At 33.2% G+C, this 19,266-nt stretch overlaps 1 protein-coding gene across 1 annotated transcript in view; it reads right to left on the reverse strand.

The window, feature by feature from the left end:
* LOC127698611 (fasciculation and elongation protein zeta-2-like) overlaps nt 1–19,266 on the reverse strand; it is a 29,921-nt gene that overhangs the window by 9,805 nt on the left and 850 nt on the right. The window contains exons 2-4 of the mRNA XM_052202157.1: nt 6,864–6,972; nt 2,513–2,671; nt 2,036–2,144 (exon numbers count right to left, since the gene is read on the reverse strand). Coding sequence (XP_052058117.1) covers nt 2,036–2,144; nt 2,513–2,671; nt 6,864–6,972 — 377 coding nt within the window. The remainder of the gene's footprint in view (nt 1–2,035; nt 2,145–2,512; nt 2,672–6,863; nt 6,973–19,266) is intronic.

The following is a 19,266-nucleotide window of genomic DNA, read 5'->3' on the forward strand; positions in this document are numbered from 1 at the left end:
TTCAATTTATAAAGGGACATAACTAAATAAATGTGGATAGTGTCCACATGTGGACACAGATGATGCCCTCGCTTGCATATCATATAGCTATAAAGGGACATAACTGAAGAACAGTAAAAGTGACGCTATCCAAATTTGAACTTGATCTGAGTTTTGTGGTAATAAGCATTGTGTGTAAGTCTCATAACATTTGGTTGAGGCTAACTTAAGTCGAGAACAGAAACTAAAAATTCAGCAATTTTTCTATTTGTAAACATGCATAACTCTAGAACGGTTGAGTATAAGTTTTATAACATTTGGTTGAGACAAACTAAAGTTAGAGAACGAAAACTTCAGCAATTTTTATGTTTATAAAGGGACATAACTCAAGAATGGTAAAAGTGTCGCCACCAAATTTCGTACTTAATCTGTATTATGTAGTAATAAGCATTGTGTATGAGTTTCATAACGTTTGGTTGAGGCAAACTAAAGTTGGAAAACGGAAACAAAAAATTTGTACTTGATCTTAGTTTTGTGGTAATGAATATTGTGTATAGGTTTCATAATGTTTGGTTGGGGCAAACTTAAGTTACAGAATGGAAACTAAAAATTTTGCAATCTTTCGATTTATTAAGGGGCATAACTCAATAATGGTTAAAGTGACACTACCCAAATTCAACTTGATCTGTGTTTTATCAGTGGAAGTCAAAATTAAACATTGCATTGTATAAAACATTGATTGTAGTTGATTCAACTATAATCATGAACAAAGGAAGATAACTCCAATTTTAAGAATAAATTGATATTAAGAAGAAAATAAAATTTTTGCAATTTTTCCATTTATAAAGGGGCATAACTCTAGAACGGTTAAAGTGACGCCACCAAAATTCAAACTTGATCTGCGTTTTATCAGTGGAAGTCAAAATTAAACATTGCATTGTATAAAACATTGATTGTAGTTGATTCAACTATAATCATGAACAAAGGAAGATAACTCCAATTTTAAGAATAAATTGATATTAAGAAGAAAATAAAATTTTTGCAATTTTTCCCTTTATAAAGGGGCATAACTCTAGAACAGTTAAAGTGACGCCACCAAAATTCAAACTTGATCTGCGTTTTGTGGTAATAAGCTTTGTGTATAAGTTTCATAACATTTGGTTGAGGCAAACTTAAGTTAGAGAATGGAAACTAAAAATTTTGCAATTTTTTCATTTATAAAGGGGCATTACTCTAGAACAGTTTAAGTGACACCACCAAAATTCAAACTTGATCTGCATTTTGTGGTAATAAGCATTGTGTTTAAGTTTCATAACATTTGGTTGAGGCAAACTTAAGAGAACAGAAACTAAAAATTTTGCAATTTTTTCATTTATAAAGGGACATAATTCTAGAACGGTTAAAGTGACGCCACCAAAATTAAAACTTGATCTGTGTTTCCTGATAATAACCATTGTGTATAAGTTTCATAACATTTGGTTGAGGCAAACTCAAGTTAGAGAACGGAAACCAATTTTGGGACGTACGTACGTACAGACGGACAAGGGTAAAACTTAATGCCCCCACCGCATAAAAATGGAGAAATTGACACGACCCAAATATGAAATTGATCTGTGTTTATTGGTAATAAGCATTGTGTATAAGTTTAATAACATTTGGTTGAGGCAAACAAAAGTTGAGGGCAGAAAAAATAATTTACCAATTTCCTATTTATAAAGGGACATAACTCGAGAACGATGAAAGTGATGCCACCTAAATCTGAACTTGATATGTGGTTTTTAGAATTTGTGTCAGTGGGAGGGTATTAAATTTTTACTCCTGTCCGTCTGTACGTCACAAAACACAAGAGTAAAACTTTAATACCCTCCCACTAACTGCGGTAGAGGGCATAAAAATGGACATAACTGAACTAGGATTTTTGTTTTTATTAATTTTTTTTCTTTTCTATTTTTTAGTCTACATTGTACCTCAAATAGTTTCTAAATGTGTATTAGAAATTTTTGTTAATCAATGTTATTTCTCTGAAATTAAGGAAAATTTTATTATGATATTTCACCTGATTCTGTATAAGAGGGAAGAACAGGGACTGGATCCCTGTCCGGCTCTACTGGGACTACATTCAAGGTGGTGGGATCTACTGTTTCATCTCCATTTAAAGGTCCATCCTAAAAAATATATAATCATACACGTGTTTGTATAATTCACTTCTTTATTATTGGAAAAGAAGGGACATAATTTTTCTATTTATAAAATAAAATCTCTACATGCCCCCAAAGCACAGGAAAGTTGCCTTCATTCACCTCAAAGTCACAGTGAGTTCTTCAACATGAAACAATTTGCAACTTCAATTTTTTGTTATCACTGCACAAAACTGCAAATTGAGACAAATAATAAAAACAAAATAGTTCTCTCTAACCACTTTTCATGTACTTTGAGATAAAGCTGTTGATCAAAATAGTTTCCCCAGATATCATTGATTTTATTGTTTGCCATGATGTTACATATTAATGAAAAAACATTGGAGACAGATTACCTGCATCATAGATTCTATTTCACTTATAACCTCTTCAGCAGTGGCTACATAATCTTCTGTTTCTGGATGCTGTAGACTAGATACTATGAGACTGTGCATATCTAATGCCTGCGCTACATCATCATCATCTGACAAATCTAAATTCATTGGTTCACTAGCCTGCAAGGAGAAAAAAATGTCTTTTTCAGTTTAAGTCCATTGAGTCTGTCGATATCCAATTCTCCCAAAATGTTCTCCATTTACCCATACATACACGTAACCAACAGTGTGAAGTAAAAGGTCAAAACACTGTACATGAATCATAATGGTCAAGATTGAAAAAAAGATCTGACAATATTCTGCCTTTATATGGTCTACATGTAGAATGGTAAGGTATAAATCTTTACTGACAGTTGACAAATCCCTAAAATTTATTATCCAGTTTTCAATAAAACTTACTTACTGTAAATTCAGAAATTATTGCGTGCATTAATGATTGCAATTTTTGAAGGAAGTAAAAAAAACTGCTTCCCTGAGCACAGCTGGATACGCCCGCAGAGGTCAAACCCTGAACAGCTGGGACAAAAATGGACACAATATTCAAGCTTGATACAGGTCTGAATTTGGATTGTAATTAAATATTACAGAGCTCCAGATAAGCTGCGTATTTGCGTGATCACGCAATAAAAATAATTAAAAACCCAATGCAATTGCCCATTGCAGGGTTCAATAACCCAATTAATTCAAAGGAAAACCCAATTATATGCCAAAAACATGGGTTCTTAACGCTTTTATTCGCTATCGTTTGCGTTATTTACCCTTACTTGATTACAGTCGTCGCGTAAATCTATTTTTATAATATTTATAATTGGAAATGTCCTTTCGTTCTAAAAATAGAGCCCTGCATCAAGTAGCTGTAATGGGTCCCTGTTGGAATTTTCCGTTGCTCAAAAGGTACACGTGTTTATGAAAACATTTCGATCTTCTCGGCGTTTATCCAATTAGCGTGTGACATGCTGTCATATTTTTTCGAATTGCTCGGGATTTATCATAACATACAATGAATTAAAACGAAAGTAAATGACCGGTAAAAATATTGAATAGAAGCATGTTTTCGGCTTCTTTTTGATAGCTGAGGGAAAGTTATGATGATAACAAGACTCAGCTAGTGATTTTAGGAAGCGGCCATTGAACCCACGGGCGTGTTTGCGTACCATAACGAGAACATTGCTAGAGCGATAAACACGGGGTTCCGTCGAAAACGAAATCAGTTGGAAAAAGTGAAAGGCCAAATCAATTATGACATGATATGTAGTTTGAAAGCATCGGAAACCAAAAGTTCTGATAAGGGACAACTTAACCCAGATTTATGTAAATTGAATTAAACGAAAACAGTTTATATATTATTTTTTTCATTTTAGTTGATGAGTGAATACACATATCCGTTTTTTACGTCAATGCAGCTTGACACTTTCTTTGTTTTGGTCTAATTGTTCTAGATGCTTAAGATAGTTGTCTTATTGGCAAGTGCAGTATAACATTGTCATTTATTTACTTGATGTTGCAGAATTATTTGTAAATTTAAGTTGAATGTGGTCTCCGTCATTATAAACCACCCTATAAACCTCAAGGTTTTGGGGTATATCTTAAATCTGGAAACTACTTTTTATTTTTATTAAAAAGTAGATCTGGCAAATAGGTGAAAGGACTAGCAAAACTTTCTTACAGCACCTAAATTTCACATATATTACACAAAAATCTAAACACTTAGCCACACCTACATGTACCCTAACTATAATTAAACTGTAGGGTGATCATATGGGATCTAGAAAGGCAATTAGTTCCTGTCCAACTAGTGACACCAGCTGCAGTTTACATAAGTTTTGAGAAAATACAAAACTGACAGAACGTTTAAAACGGGACACAAATTAAATGTACAATTGCTCGTCAGTGAATAAACCAAATAAAACAGCTAGCACAATTATTCTACAAAGAAAGAAACACATTTAAGATGGAAACACATCTGGGGTTGATATAATGTGATTATAACATGCCTAAATATTCAATATTGTGTTGATGAAAAAACCCAATACATTAAGGAGCTTGGTGGTGAAAAACCCAATTTGATATTTGCTTGAGGGGTGAATTGGAATTGATAATGCAATTAAAAAACTTTATCACCCAATTACATAAAAAAATGGTGGGTAAAAACCCCAATTTGTGAATTCTTATCTGGAGCTCTGAATATTCGACATATAGGTTTCTGAATAAATGTAGTCAAAGAACTTGAAATTGGTTATATGAATTGAATTTATATTCAATTAAAGATTTCTTGCTGTTGTGTAATACACTGTGCTGTTGCGCAATACTTAGTAAATCTGTTGTCAGACTATAAACAAATAAAGTTCAATTAATTCTCAATGTCATATTAGAAATTTATGAAAATCAAAAGGGAGCTTACATCAATAGATATAAACAATTCACCAAAGTTTCATGAGAATTGCTGACAGCATTTTTGAGTTATTGTCCGAAAACTGGAAAATCCCCCCTTTTTTAATGAATAAAACCCCATAACTCAGAAATGTAAAATGTAAAGTTTATAAAACTCTAAAGGGAGCTTACATCAATAGATATAAACAATTCACCAAAGTTTCATAAGAACTGCAGAAAGCATTTTTGAGTTTTTGTCCAAAAACTGGAAAATCCCACTTTTTTATGAATAAAACCCTGCAACTCGGAAACGTAAAATCTAAAATTTATAAAAATCAAAAGGGAGCTCATGTCAATAGATATAAACAATTCACCAAAGTTTAATGAGAATTGCTGACAGCATTTTTGAGTTATTGTCCGAAAACTGGAAAATCCCCCCTTTTTTAGAAAACTGGAAAATCCCCCCTTTTTTAATGAATAAAACCCCATAACTCAGAAATGTAAAATGTAAAGTTTATAAAATTCTAAAGGGAGCTTACATCAATAGATATAAACAATTCACCAAAGTTTCATAAGAACTGCAGAAAGCATTTTTGAGTTTTTGTCCAAAAACTGGAAAATCCCCCTTTTTTATGAATAAAATCCTGTAACTCGGAAACGTAAAATCTAAAATTTATAAAAATCAAAAGGGAGCTCATGTCAATAGATATAAACAATTCACCACAATTTCTTGCAAGTTGGTGAAAGCATTCTTGAGTTATTGTCCGAAAACTGGAAAATCCCCCTTTTTTTAATGAATAAAACCCCACAACTCGAAAATGTAAAATCTAAAATTTATAAAACATGAAAGGGAGCTCACGTCAATAGATATAAACAATTCACCAAAGTTTTATGCAAATTGGTTAAAGCGTTTTTGAGTTAATATCCGACATGTTGATGACGGACGGACAGACGGACGGACAACGGTATACCATAATACGTCCCGTAAACGGACGTATAAAAATGCAAGATAAATTATTGCAATTTCAGGTAAATCTGCATGAAGATATATGTGTCAGATATCAGATATCAGATTGTGAGTTCTGATTATTGTGATATTTACACAGTCGCATTTTTCGCATTAATAAAAACCTCTCATTAAATTCTGAATTCTTTTTATGTTGTAATGTTACACTACTGTCTCAGGTTAGGGTGAAAAATGGCACCTGTTAAAACGTTTAAACCCACTGCATTTTTATGAATGTTTCCTAAGTCAGGATCCTGTTGTTCAGTGGCTGTCGTTTGTTGGTGTGGTTCATAGGTGTTTCTCGTTTTTTATATAGATTAGACCGTTGGTTTTCCTGTTTGAATTGTTTTACACTAGTCATTTTGGGGCCCTTTATAGCTTGCTGTTCGGTGTGAGCCAAGGCTCTGTGTTGAAGGCCCTACATTGACCAATAATTGGTAACTTTTTATACATTGTGACTTGGATGGCGAGTTGTCTCATTGGTACCCATACCACATCTTATTTATATTCACAGTATATATACATACCAATTTAAGCAATTCTATGGACAATTTGCATAAATAAATCAGGCCATTGGTTTTCTCGTTTAAAATGTTGTAAATTTTGTCTTGTAAGGGCCTTTTAAAGCTTGCTATGCAGTATGGGTTTTGCTCATTGTTTAAGGCCTATAGTTGCTAACATCGACATCATTTGGTCTCTCATGGATAGTTGTCTTATTCGCAATCATACCACATCTTTGTATTTTTATATATAATGTGTGGAAGTTACAGTTTCTTTTCCATTCTATTCAGTTAGAATAGTGTATCCTTGTTCTATGCTGAAGGATGTCTGTCAAACTTGTTCTACATCGGTTGAAGGTCACATGAATGTACTAAAGTAAAATAATAGTGTATAAAGAAAGAGGACTGAAAGAAAATAGTACGAATTGTAACTCACTTTTCCTTCTTCTAAATGTAAAACCTTTTCTTTCATCTGTTTGACGTAAGATTTTGACCAATCTATTGGTAAAATGTTCCCATAATTCCCTGTAAGTGTCCACCACATTCTGCAATAAAATTAATGGAATTCGTTGATTGTCATATTACTGGATAGATTTATGTGATAAAACACTGCTTTATTACTTATGACATTGAGCATAAAAAGTACATAAACCAGATTGGTGCATGATAAAATGAAATAGCATAGCTTTGATGAAAATACAGTGAAATGCGTTTGTTTATGAAGTGTAGAAAAATGCTACAAAATGTTATTTTCATGTCAGTTTAGATTCAGCATAATAAATTGTCATAACAAGAATAGTGTCTGTTTAATCTTTCGACTATTCTTTTTTTTTTCAGTGGGAGATATGTCACAGAACCTATCTTTCATGTTTACTGATATTTTTTATCTTATCTTTTGTAGTTAATATAATATTTTTTTTTTTTAATTCTTAATCAACATACAAATAAATCTATGTAATTAATGTTCTGAATAAAAGCTTAAGGAGATGGGGGTAACATGTCAATGAGACAGCAACCCAACCACAAAAATAACCAAACAATACGGTCTTAAACAATAGATAGATGTCCGTACAATGTCAAGCACTGAAAGGTCTAGAGTATATAAAAGTTGTGCATAAAAAAGAGACAATCCAATGGTCTGTCATCAGCACCAAATTTACTGACATGTCCAAGTGGTACACGGGTAAACGAAAAGCACAAAAAGCAAGTTTGGACAGAACATTCTGCAAACAACTCCCTATATACTATAATTTTTTGCCTACTTTTATCTCGAAAAGCCAAATTGAATCCTTTTTTGAGATTATATTTGATAACTTTGGAAAATAACTCAGTATAATTCTGAAAGTTTAAACTTTTTGGTCACAAAATAAAGATAATTACAAGTACATAAACTTTTGTACAAAAATATATGTATGTATTTTAGAGTAAATGTGAAAGGTATATGTATAAATTTATAAATATTTTCAACAATTAAATTAATTATATTTTATAAGCTCCACCACTGAATGAACATTTTTCTTAGGTGAACTGTGGCAAATGCTAATGAATGTGAGTGATTCATTTCAGCCTTCTATAACCAGCAAATACCCTGTTTCACGGTGATTCACTAACACTGGCACAAGTCATTTTGACTGAATCACCTCGTGTTTACTGTACACTATAATTAAAACAAGGGTAAAACTGAATGCCCCCTCCACTATGGCTGGGACATACATATTCAATTACGGAACTCTAATAAAGATACTTATTTCTTTTAAGATTATTGTAGGTACCATAATAAGACAATGAAAGGTCTTACAATATCTGTCAATTTATAATATATATTATAGTGGAGATCCATAAATTTTCAATAAGATAAACAGGAAATCAATACACTTGTTTTCATCACAGCTTAGGTTGGGGTAAAATACTTCTGCACATATTCTCAATACATATGGATGCTAATGAAACATCAATGCACAAAATGCATCAAACATATCTATTTAAAGACATTATAGACATATACAACCATTTATGTTAAGACATCTGTAATTTCCATTTTGCTAATGAACAAAAAATAATCTAATCAACACATATTCCATGACTGAAATAAGTATGCAAACACAAAAGAATTAGTAAATTTTTATTTGAGTGCATTGTGTTTGACTTTCACTATGGGAGCAGTATATGAACAATACTATTTCTAGACAAAGTGTTTTAATCAATCCTCTACTGCTGGCATCACATTCAGTCAATAAAATTTACTGGAATCCATGACCGTATGACTCAGTTATCGATCAATACTCTTCAGTTCTAGTATGCAAACTACTACAAATATGTTATAAATACATAATCAGGATAATTGGGTTCATATATTATAAGCATGATAAGATTAAGTCAATATAATCTATAATCTTTCATAATTTTCAAACTGTCCTAATATGGAGGAATACTGATGTTAATAATGCAGGATATATTTGTCTGGTACATTTCACCTTTAAACCATTAAATTTATCATCATTTTTTAAAGCTCACTATTTGAATATTTTCTAGAGATTTTGATCTGTATTATAAGAATAGCAGAGATGTGCCTCTTTCCCCTGAAAACCATTATTCCTCATCTCTCATTTCCTCATTTCTGACATCCATAGTTACAAACATATTCATAATAACATAAAAAGGATAACAGGAATTTCCAAAGATACATGTATTGGATGGTACAACAAACCACACCAACTGAATCCTACAAGGCCTTCAATCATGTCAATATGTTTATTTCATGCAACACAGTATTTTTAATGAAATTATTAAAGAAGTATTTTTTCAATTTTCATTTTTATCAATAAGCTACAGTGAACTTGCAAATTGTGATTGTATTGTATTGACTCTGTCCCCCGAACAAAATAAAATGAAAATAATATACTGGTAAAAAAATAAAATAGAAATGCCAACCAACATTGTATTACAATTCATGGATATAACTACATGTATCAACACACTTTTCTAAGGTGTCAACTAACATGCTGAAAGCAACAATTGAGAATATGCTGGACCATCAGACAAATCTGACAATTATACGGAGTCTGTAGCCTGTAGGTGTTACTGATACATAAAATACCTGGTAGCCATTCACTAGTACAAAGTGTTTGATCCATATTTTGGTGACCATCATTTTAAAATAAACTTCAATATTGCACCTACTCAACTTTTAAAAAAAAAATAATGATTTATACAGTACTGTTCAAAACTGCAAACTTATGTTTGCCTGTATTTCAACCATGCTTGTGCTAATACCCATTGGTGGCACTGTTTTCTGCTCTCTGGTGGGGGGTTGTTGTCTCTTTGACATTGTTTCTATTCTCTATTCTAGGATAGGGAGTGTCAATCATAACCAACTTTATCAAATTGAGGAAACACCTGATTTAAGAGATACAAATGACTGACATGTGAAATTTTTATCAAGACCTCTGTAAATTCTGTCTTATGGAGGACATAATTCTAAAGGTTTGAAATTGCCACCTTAGCCTTGAGTGAAAAAATAGTTGAAACAGACCAAAGTAAATTTTGGAAAAGAAAATACCATAAAGGGTGTCATGTACATTTTTATGCATAGCAACGTATTCTGAGTTAATTGATGTTGCATTTTCCAACTGTCTGTGGTTCATTAACCTGACCAATCCCAAAAAGTTTATGTGTCTGTAGCAATTTTCTGATTTGGCTGCCCTCAGTATCCCTTGTCAAGCCTTTTAAGTCTTAAAGAAAATGTTTACCAACCACTTCACCTGAATCCAGCACCTTTACGGCCTACTGAAGCAGGTAAAATTTGATAAGAAGACATGTTTGTCTTTAAAAATCTGATAACATTCTGAAAATATTTTACTTTTAACCATGTTAACAGTAATTATAGTTACATTTTGTCAAATATATAATGCTGATGCTTCAGCAACAGCCATATTCTTTTCTTATTTTGAATACAAAAATTTAAAGACAAAAATTTGTATAGGAAAAACCCTATTTTCCAGATAGACTGATAGTGCTTGTCAATGGCACAGGAAAATCTGTTTGTTAAAAAATTGAAGAAAAAGTTGTCCTTTACAATACCAATCATGTGACAAAAACTTGATATGATAACAATCTGGCAGATTTTAATAACTACTGTTAAATTTAAAAGTAAGATATTTCCAAAACTTTGACCTTCCATAAACCAACTTAACCAGAAACAATGCAAACAGACAAAAGGACAGAGGCACAAACTTAATAAAATGCTTCGCTGAGCGCAGCCTGATACGACCGCAGAGGTCGAACCCTGAACAGTTTGGGCAAATTTGAACACAATATTCAAGCTTGATACTGTCTGAATTTGGATTGTGATCAAATTTTTGACATTATATAGGTTTCTGACACAAAATAAATGTGGTCAAATATCTTACAAATCTATTGTGCAATTCTGTGCAATTGAAGATTTCTTCTTGAAACTTTAAAAAAAATTTATTTTGAAAAAAAAATATGAATCCCTTTAAAAAATTGGAACCCCCCCCCCCAACTTTTTGAAACCCCCCTTGGAGCAATAACCCCAAAACTCAATCTCAGCCTTTCCTTTGTAGTATGGAACCTTGTAGTACAATTTCAGAGAGATCCATACACTTACACACAAGTTACTGTCTGGAAAGTAGTAAAATGCTTGTTTTTGGCCCCTAATTCCTACATGTTTGGGGCAATTAACCCCCAAACTCAATCCCAGCCTTCCCTTTGTTATATGGAGCCTTGTGGTACAATGTCAGAGAGATCCATACACTAACACACAAGTTATTGTCTTGAAACTAGAAAAATGCTTGTTTTTGGCCCCTAATTCCTAAACTGATCCATACACTAACACACAAGTTATTGTCTTGAAACTAGAAAAATGCTTGTTTTTGGCCCCTTTTTGGCCCTTAATTCCTAAACTGTTAGCCCCATAAACCCTAAAATGAATCCCAACCTTCTACTTGTGGTATTAAACATTGTTGTACAACTTCAGAGCAATTGAAATACTTATACACAAGTTATTATCCTGCAACTAGAAAAATGCTTGTTTTGGGCCCCTTTTTGGCCCCTAATTCCTTAACTGTTGGTACCATAACCCCCAAAATCAATCCCCACCTTCCTTTTGTGGTATTGAACCTTATGGTAAAATTTCATTGAGATCCATTCACTTAAACTAAAGTTAGAGTGCGAAAACTAACGTGTTTTCGGACGACGACGCCGGACAACGACGACGCCAACGTCATACGACCACAAAAATTTTTTTGCGGTCGTATAAAAATGTATGTTAAGGAAGATGCTATGAAATCTTTGGACCTATATCGTCAGAACCAGAAGATGTCTTAACATCTAGTTTAATTATTTCATCAAATAGTTCTGAAACTTTTACTGGAGGAATGATGAATTTATTGTGCCTTTTTTTTCAAGAATTTCATTTGTACATAGTTTGTCAGAGTATTAAAATTTGAGTTGCTTGGTGCCCTGCTATGCCTCAATTTTTCAACACATGAGGTGAAATACTTTAACATGTAAGTTATGTAAATATTCAAAGTCAATAAACCATGACTGAAGGTACATGGCTAAACAATCTCCATACCAAATACCATTGACTTGTCATAAGTCATTCCCTTTAAACAAACCTAAACACAAACATTAACTTGTAAACTATGTAAAGTTTCAAAGTCAATGAACCATGATGAGGGGATGGGGCTATATATAATCTCAATGGAAACGAGACTTGCAAAAGCTTCTCCATGGAAATGACTTCAAATGATACTTTCAGATTGACAGCAAACCAGATTTTCCTGTACGAAAATGATACATGTATTTGCAAATCTGGACCCCCAAACAGGATCAAATAAAACAAATAAATGAATTTTTGTAGGGTTCAGAAATGGAAAAGCCAAAAAAAATCAATCTTGACCTATTAATTATTAGTGACATACTATTGGAATTTAAAGTATATAAGTACACATACATTTGTTCAGCAGGGTTGGGTAGGCAGAAATCATGAAGTCAATAAATATTTATGAGATTATAACCTTATTCAATATGAAACCATAGAATCTTGTGGTCACTCCAATAACTTTCCAGAAACCCACTTTCAAACAGTTGTTGTCTTGTTTCTTCAAAGTATTACAAGATTTTTATCCAAGCCTTTTCAAGTTATCACATTGACGAAGCTCTAAGTATCACTTTACACTACTTAAAGGACTATAACTCATCAACAATAAAAGCTAAAATCAACGAAATTCTAAATTGACCTTCTTTAAGTCACAGGAAACAACAAATCTAAATTTGAAAAGATTTTGTCAAAGCGTTTTCAAGTTATTGCACTGACAACGCTCTAAGTATAACTTTTTGTTACTTAAAAGGTCTACAACACAACAACGATAAAAGCTAAATTCTTGAAAATCAAACTTGACCTTAATTTAGTCACACACATATCTAAATTTGTAAAGATTTCGTCAAAGCATTTTCAACTTACTGCATGGACAACACTCTAAAGTCTAAATATCACTTTCCTTACTCAAAGGTCTACAACTCAACAACGATAAAAGATAAAATCCTGAAAATCGACCTTGACCTTCATATATTTCATTCATTCTGACACCTTTTTTTTTTTTGTCTTTGAAAATCACTAACCTTTGCTGTTTAGTCCATTTTTGGTTATATCCTTTTGACGTGGCTCAGTACTTATACATCCCACCTTTGTGTTATGATGCTATGTATATTTTTCTGCGTTTCGTAGTATAGTAGAAAAATAATGTATTGTACGGTTCATCAAGACTAAGTGTAGTCACGTGTTTAGAATGACCAATGGTCAAGTTTCTTATGGTTTGGCGCCAAGTGTATTGTCTTGTGTTAAGGTCTTCATTCTAGCCGTGGACGTTCGATAGTAAACAACAAAATGGACGAGCCGGCGATTAAACAGTTAATAGCAAACGAGGTTCATAATGCTGTACAGACTTCTCAGAATTCCATGCTTTCCAGAATCGACACTCTGATGAGCAATAAGCTAGGTTCTTTTGAAAGTTCCATGAAAGAATCCCAAAGACAGCTCTCCGATAGCCAAATTGCAAAAATCGAAGAACTAACAACAGACAATTACGAGTTCAAACGGAAGGGCAATAAAGAACAACATAAAATCAACACCAAAATCATCAAGAAGATGAAAGAAGCCCAATCTAACTTACAAGACAGTCCAATGCAGAATGAACAGATAAACTCAGCAACCCAACGAATTGGTGAAGGTATTGATTTGCTAACACATAGGCAAAAACTTGTGAAGATGGCTGATCAGTCAGAAAGCGGGTGGAAGACGGTAGAGGAATACCAGACGAATAGTCTAGCGGATAATTCCGAAGACGAGAAAAGAATACGCAGAGCTGATGTAAGAGCTGCACAGAAAATGAAGGCAGAGAGAAAGACAAAGAAGAGTAGATTTACCCCCATTTCGCACCCCACATCAACCAGATCGAGTGCACCCATACCTGTTCAGATATCATTACCTGTACACAGACCAGGGAAATGCTACGAGTGCGGAAAACCAGGTCATTGGCGTAAAGATCATGCTGCAATGTCAATGAAGCAGAACTTTGATAAGATAAGTATTGATTTTGAATATTTATCAGAATTTCAAGATTTTGAAGAATTCGGTATTTCCGATTCTGAAAATATAACGTATGATTTTTTAAACAAGTCTAGTTTTCATAACGAAAACAACATATCGAAAAGTAAACAAGTAGATAATAGATCGCCAATAGGCATGCTAAAAAGGGCTTTTAATCATTGGACGAAATCAGGTGCTAATGAACAAGTATTAGATATTATCAAGAACGGGTATAAACTACCATTTTACACTGTACCTAGCAATTGTTCACTAAAAAACAACAGATCGGCATTAGATAATCCTGAATTTGTACAGAGTGAGATAGACCAATTAATAAGTTTAGGTTGTGTGTCAAAAGTAGATGTCATACCAAAAGTAGTAAATCCTTTGACAGTAGCTAAAAATAAAAATAAGTTGAGATTAGTTTTAGATGCTAGGCATATAAATCCGCACTTGCATAAATTTAGATTTAAATATGAAGATGCAAGTGATGCATCAAATTTGTTTAACAAGCAAGATTATCTGTTTTCATATGATTTGAAGTCTGCATATCACCATATTGAAATATTTTCTGAACATAAAACATATCTTGGATTTGCATGGGAAATTTCAGGTAAAATTTCCTATTATGTTTTTAATGTATTGCCATTTGGTATTTCAACAGCCGGTTACATTTTCACTAAAGTTACTAGACCGGTAGTACAGTATTTAAGACAAAAGGGTATGAAAATCATTATGTATTTAGATGATGGCATAGGTGGAGCGGAAAATTATGAGAAAGCATGAGAGATAAGTAATCAAGTGCACACAGAATTGCAAATGTTTGGATTTCTTATAGCAGAACAAAAATGCAACTGGCAACCTTCTCAGACAGTTACATGGTTAGGTTTAATATGGGACATGTGTGTTGGTAAGATTTATGCGTCTCCTGAACGTTTAGATAAACTGAGAAATTTTTTAAAACACTTTATCGAGAAAATATCTTCAGGAAACTGTTTATTTAAAGCGAGGTTAGTGGCTTCATTAGTAGGTCAGATAATTTCTATGCAAGCGGCTATGGGTAGTTTGGTTAGGTTGAGAACTAGGAGTCTTTATGAATGCATAATGCAAAAAGCTAGTTGGGATTCGCCAGTTTTCATTAAAGAAATGGCATTTGATGAAGTCGTTTTCTGGAAGGAAAACGTAGAGTTCCTCAATGGAAAGGAACTGTTGGAGGGAAAAAATCTGCACCAGTGTGGTGTACACCGATGCCTCTGGTACAGGCTTCGGTGGATATATAGTAGATTATGAAAAAAGCGAAGTAATAGGTTCATGGAAACCTGAGGAACAAGTAAAAAGTTCAACATGGCGTGAACTTGAGGCAGTTTATAGAATGCTTATGTCGAAATTGACCTATTTGAAAGGTCAAAAAGTTCTATGGAGAACTGACAATCAGAACGTCGTACACATATTGTATAAAGGCAGTGTTAAGTCAGATCTACAAAGAATCGCAATAAATATTGCAGACATATGTACTAGGGAAGAAATTCAGTTAAGTCCACAATGGATACCCAGAACTGATAATGTAAAGGCTGATTTATTCAGTAAAAAATCAGATTGTGATGACTGGGAGATCAAAGAATTTATTTTTAACCATCTTAATAAAAAGTGGGGTAGATATTCGATTGACAGATTTGCGTCAGATTACAATAAAAAATGCATGCGTTTTAATTCAAAACATTGGTGCACAGGTACCGAAGGAATTGATGCGTTTAATTACGCATGGGCAGGAGAGAACAATTGGATTGTTCCACCTCCTAGTTTGATTGCAAAATGTATTTTAAAGATACAACAAGAACATGTTACATGTACATTAGTAATTCCCAAATGGACCTCAGCAGCCTTTTGGCCATTGTTAGTGACTGAGGGGGGAAAACTGAAAACTTTTATTGTAGAGTCGGAAAGTTTTTCCTCAAATCATATTTTACGAGGAAGAGGAAAAAACGGTATTTTTGGAATGTACAAATCTGTATTTGACATGATCGCATTAAAAATTTGTTTTTAATTTATTAAAAGCACATGTGCATAGGACATAACGACTGAAACAAATTAAAATACTTACAACAAAAATTATTTTATGAATCGAAATAGATATTTATTGATTTAATTTATTTTGACAGGGATTCAACTAGGACAAACAATAGAAGACGATATTTTAGCAGCTGGTGTGACGTCAGATAACTTTTCAACTTTAGCCAATCGAATGGTACATTTTCTATTACATTCTAGAAGTGACAATACAACTAAATTATATCATGGTGCTTTTCGGAGATTCGAGAAATTCATCGTTTCTGAAGGCGGAGTGGCAATTCCAGCAGAACCTATTCACGTGTCATTATATCTAACCAAACTTTTAGACAATGGTTCTTCGCACAGTGTTTTACAAACTGCTTTTTACGCTATTAAATGGGCGCATAATATAAACAATTTAGATGATCCAACAGATAATAATTTCGCAAAAAATTTGTTAGAATCCTCAAAAAGACAAGAGCATAGTCCAAAAGTTAAGAAAGATATTATCGACTCAGCTGATATAGTTAAGCTATGTGAAAAATATACTAATAGTGAGGACATAGGTGTAATAAGAGATTTAGTTATGATAGTGCTTGGTTACTCTGGTTTTTTACGATTTAGTGAAATCAGTAATATAAAATACAAAGATGTTAAATTTTGTGAATCACATATAAATATTACTATAGAAAAGAGTAAAACCGATCAATACAGATTAGGTGACTCTGTAGTTATTGCTAAAGGTCAATCCGCAGCATGTCCTTTTCTTTTACTTCAAAAGTATTTGAATTTAGCTAATATCAGTTTGTCAAATGAATTCATATTTAGACCTCTTTTTAGATCAGGCAGATATTATAGTTTGATATATAAAAATAAACCACTTAGTTACACTAGGGCTAGAGAATGTATTGTCAATCGTTTGATTGATTGATTGTTGGTTGCTTAACGTCCAGTGGCAAATATTTCATGCATATTCAGGACGAGAACAAGTTCACAATAAATACAATAGGTAGGTTCTGTAAGAGGGGCGTCCGGGATTAAGGTCGGAGAAATTTAGACTGCCACGGGAAATGAGGGTATATTGGATAGGGACAGAAATTTAGCCTTGCAACAGGTCACCTACGGACCCCTCAAAGAGTTGTTGCAAGGGTTCTTAACGTGCAAAGAGCGTGGCACTCTCTTTACACGAGGCATCGGATTTAACGTCCCCATTCTGACCGGACGTGGCTGCAAATTTGTACATCCCGCACAGCCAAACGGACGCCCCACTTGAGCACGGGTTTTACTGCCGGTCGGAGGAAGACCAATGGTGACCATACTTCTATTCCCCAGTCACCCTTGGGGGGGTCAATCGTTTGAAGGAAGTTTGTAAAAATTTGAATATTGGGTTGCATTCACTGAGAGCTAGTGGTGCTTCAAAAGCAGCGAATTCAAATGTAAGCGACAGGTGTTGGAAACGTCATGGTCGTTGGAAGAGCGACTCGGCCAAGGACGGATATGTCGCTGATTCATTAGAACATAGATTAGAAGTGACCAAACATTTAGGTATTTGACATTTTTAGGGGGAAACGTTTTTCAAGTATTTATTATTCTAACTATTCTGCGCCCGTTCTTTGTGGATTTCTATAGTTCGTCCGCACGGCAAATGCAAAATATATTGAGTTATTTTTTAGATTTATATAGTTTTGAAGTATAGTCCAATTTGTATTTGGTATACTGGTCAGTCAACATTTTGAGTATGTTTGGTATGTCTAGTATGGTATAGTAAATACGTATATTTTTCTGCGTTTCGTAGTATAGTAGAAAAATAATGTATTGTACGGTTCATCAAGACTAAGTGTAGTCACGTGTTTAGAATGACCAATGGTCAAGTTTCTTATGGTTTGGCGCCAAGTGTATTGTCTTGTGTTAAGGTCTTCATTCTAGCCGTGGACGTTCGATAGTAAACCACAAATTACAAGTGTATATATTTATATATAAGTATGTTATAAACAGTGGCTGTTTATTTTTGTATTTGGTTTTTTTTTTTTGAGCGCTGGACTTGACGCTTTCTCTGGAAGTGGTGTCGGCATTACCTCGAGTTACAGGTTTCCATGAAATTATTTTTTATGGTTTTTCCTGGGTGGCATTCATCACTAATGACGGAGATAAAGATTCAAGGAATAGAATCTTTTATATTGTTTCAAAAATATAGACTAAGATGGACAAATCTGTTAGTCTAATTTATCATTTTCAATTGATGTATTGTATAAATATGTATCGTCACATAATGTCAGATTATATCATATTAAATGCCGGCTAGTTCGTCCGCACGGCAAATGCAAAATATATTGAGTTATTTTTTAGATTTATATAGTTTTGAAGTATAGTCCAATTTGTATTTGGTATACTGGTCAGTCAACATTTTGAGTATGTTTGGTATGTCTAGTATGGTATAGTAAATACGGTCATTTTTTGTATTCCTGTCTTTCTATTTTGCTCGTGTGCTTTGTCTTTATGCCATTTTATTTTTCTTTGTTGACATATTTGTTTGTTTTTATAGTGATTAAGATTATAACACAATGTTGATTGCTGTACCCCTATTTTATCAAACCACTAAAGACAATTAATACAACTATCATTGTGATCAAATACATCATAATTATACATAAATCAACATTACAAATTACAATGTACAATCAACAGTAATTAAAACAAATTCTAAATAAAAACAAATGTTGTGTTCAATAAAGACAATCATTGCTCGATAAATCAAGCAATTAATCTAAATTTATTTCCATGTCTTTTTCATGAATTTTGTTATATATATGTACTTTCTATTAGATATATACCAAATAAACATCTACATAAGCATGATAAGGTACACTATTTATATAAAAACCTAAATACCAGAAATATTAATATGTATTTAAAAAATTGGGAGAAAATGTGTCCATGGGACACAGATGAAGACCCTGCTTACATAAAATGTTATAAAAAAACTTAACTAGAGAACTGTAAAAGTGACGCCACCTAAATTTCACACTTGATCTGTGTTTTATGGTAATTAGCATGGTGTATAAGTTTCATAATATTTGGTTGAGGCAAACAAAAGTTAAAGAATGGAAACAAAAAAGTCAGCAATTTATCCATTTATAAAGGGGCACAACTCTAGAACGGTTAAAGTAAAGCGACCCAA

Source organism: Mytilus californianus, unplaced genomic scaffold (assembly GCF_021869535.1).
Source record: "Mytilus californianus isolate M0D057914Y unplaced genomic scaffold, xbMytCali1.0.p SCAF_4, whole genome shotgun sequence".
In the NCBI taxonomy this organism is placed as follows: Eukaryota; Metazoa; Mollusca; class Bivalvia; order Mytilida; family Mytilidae; genus Mytilus; species Mytilus californianus.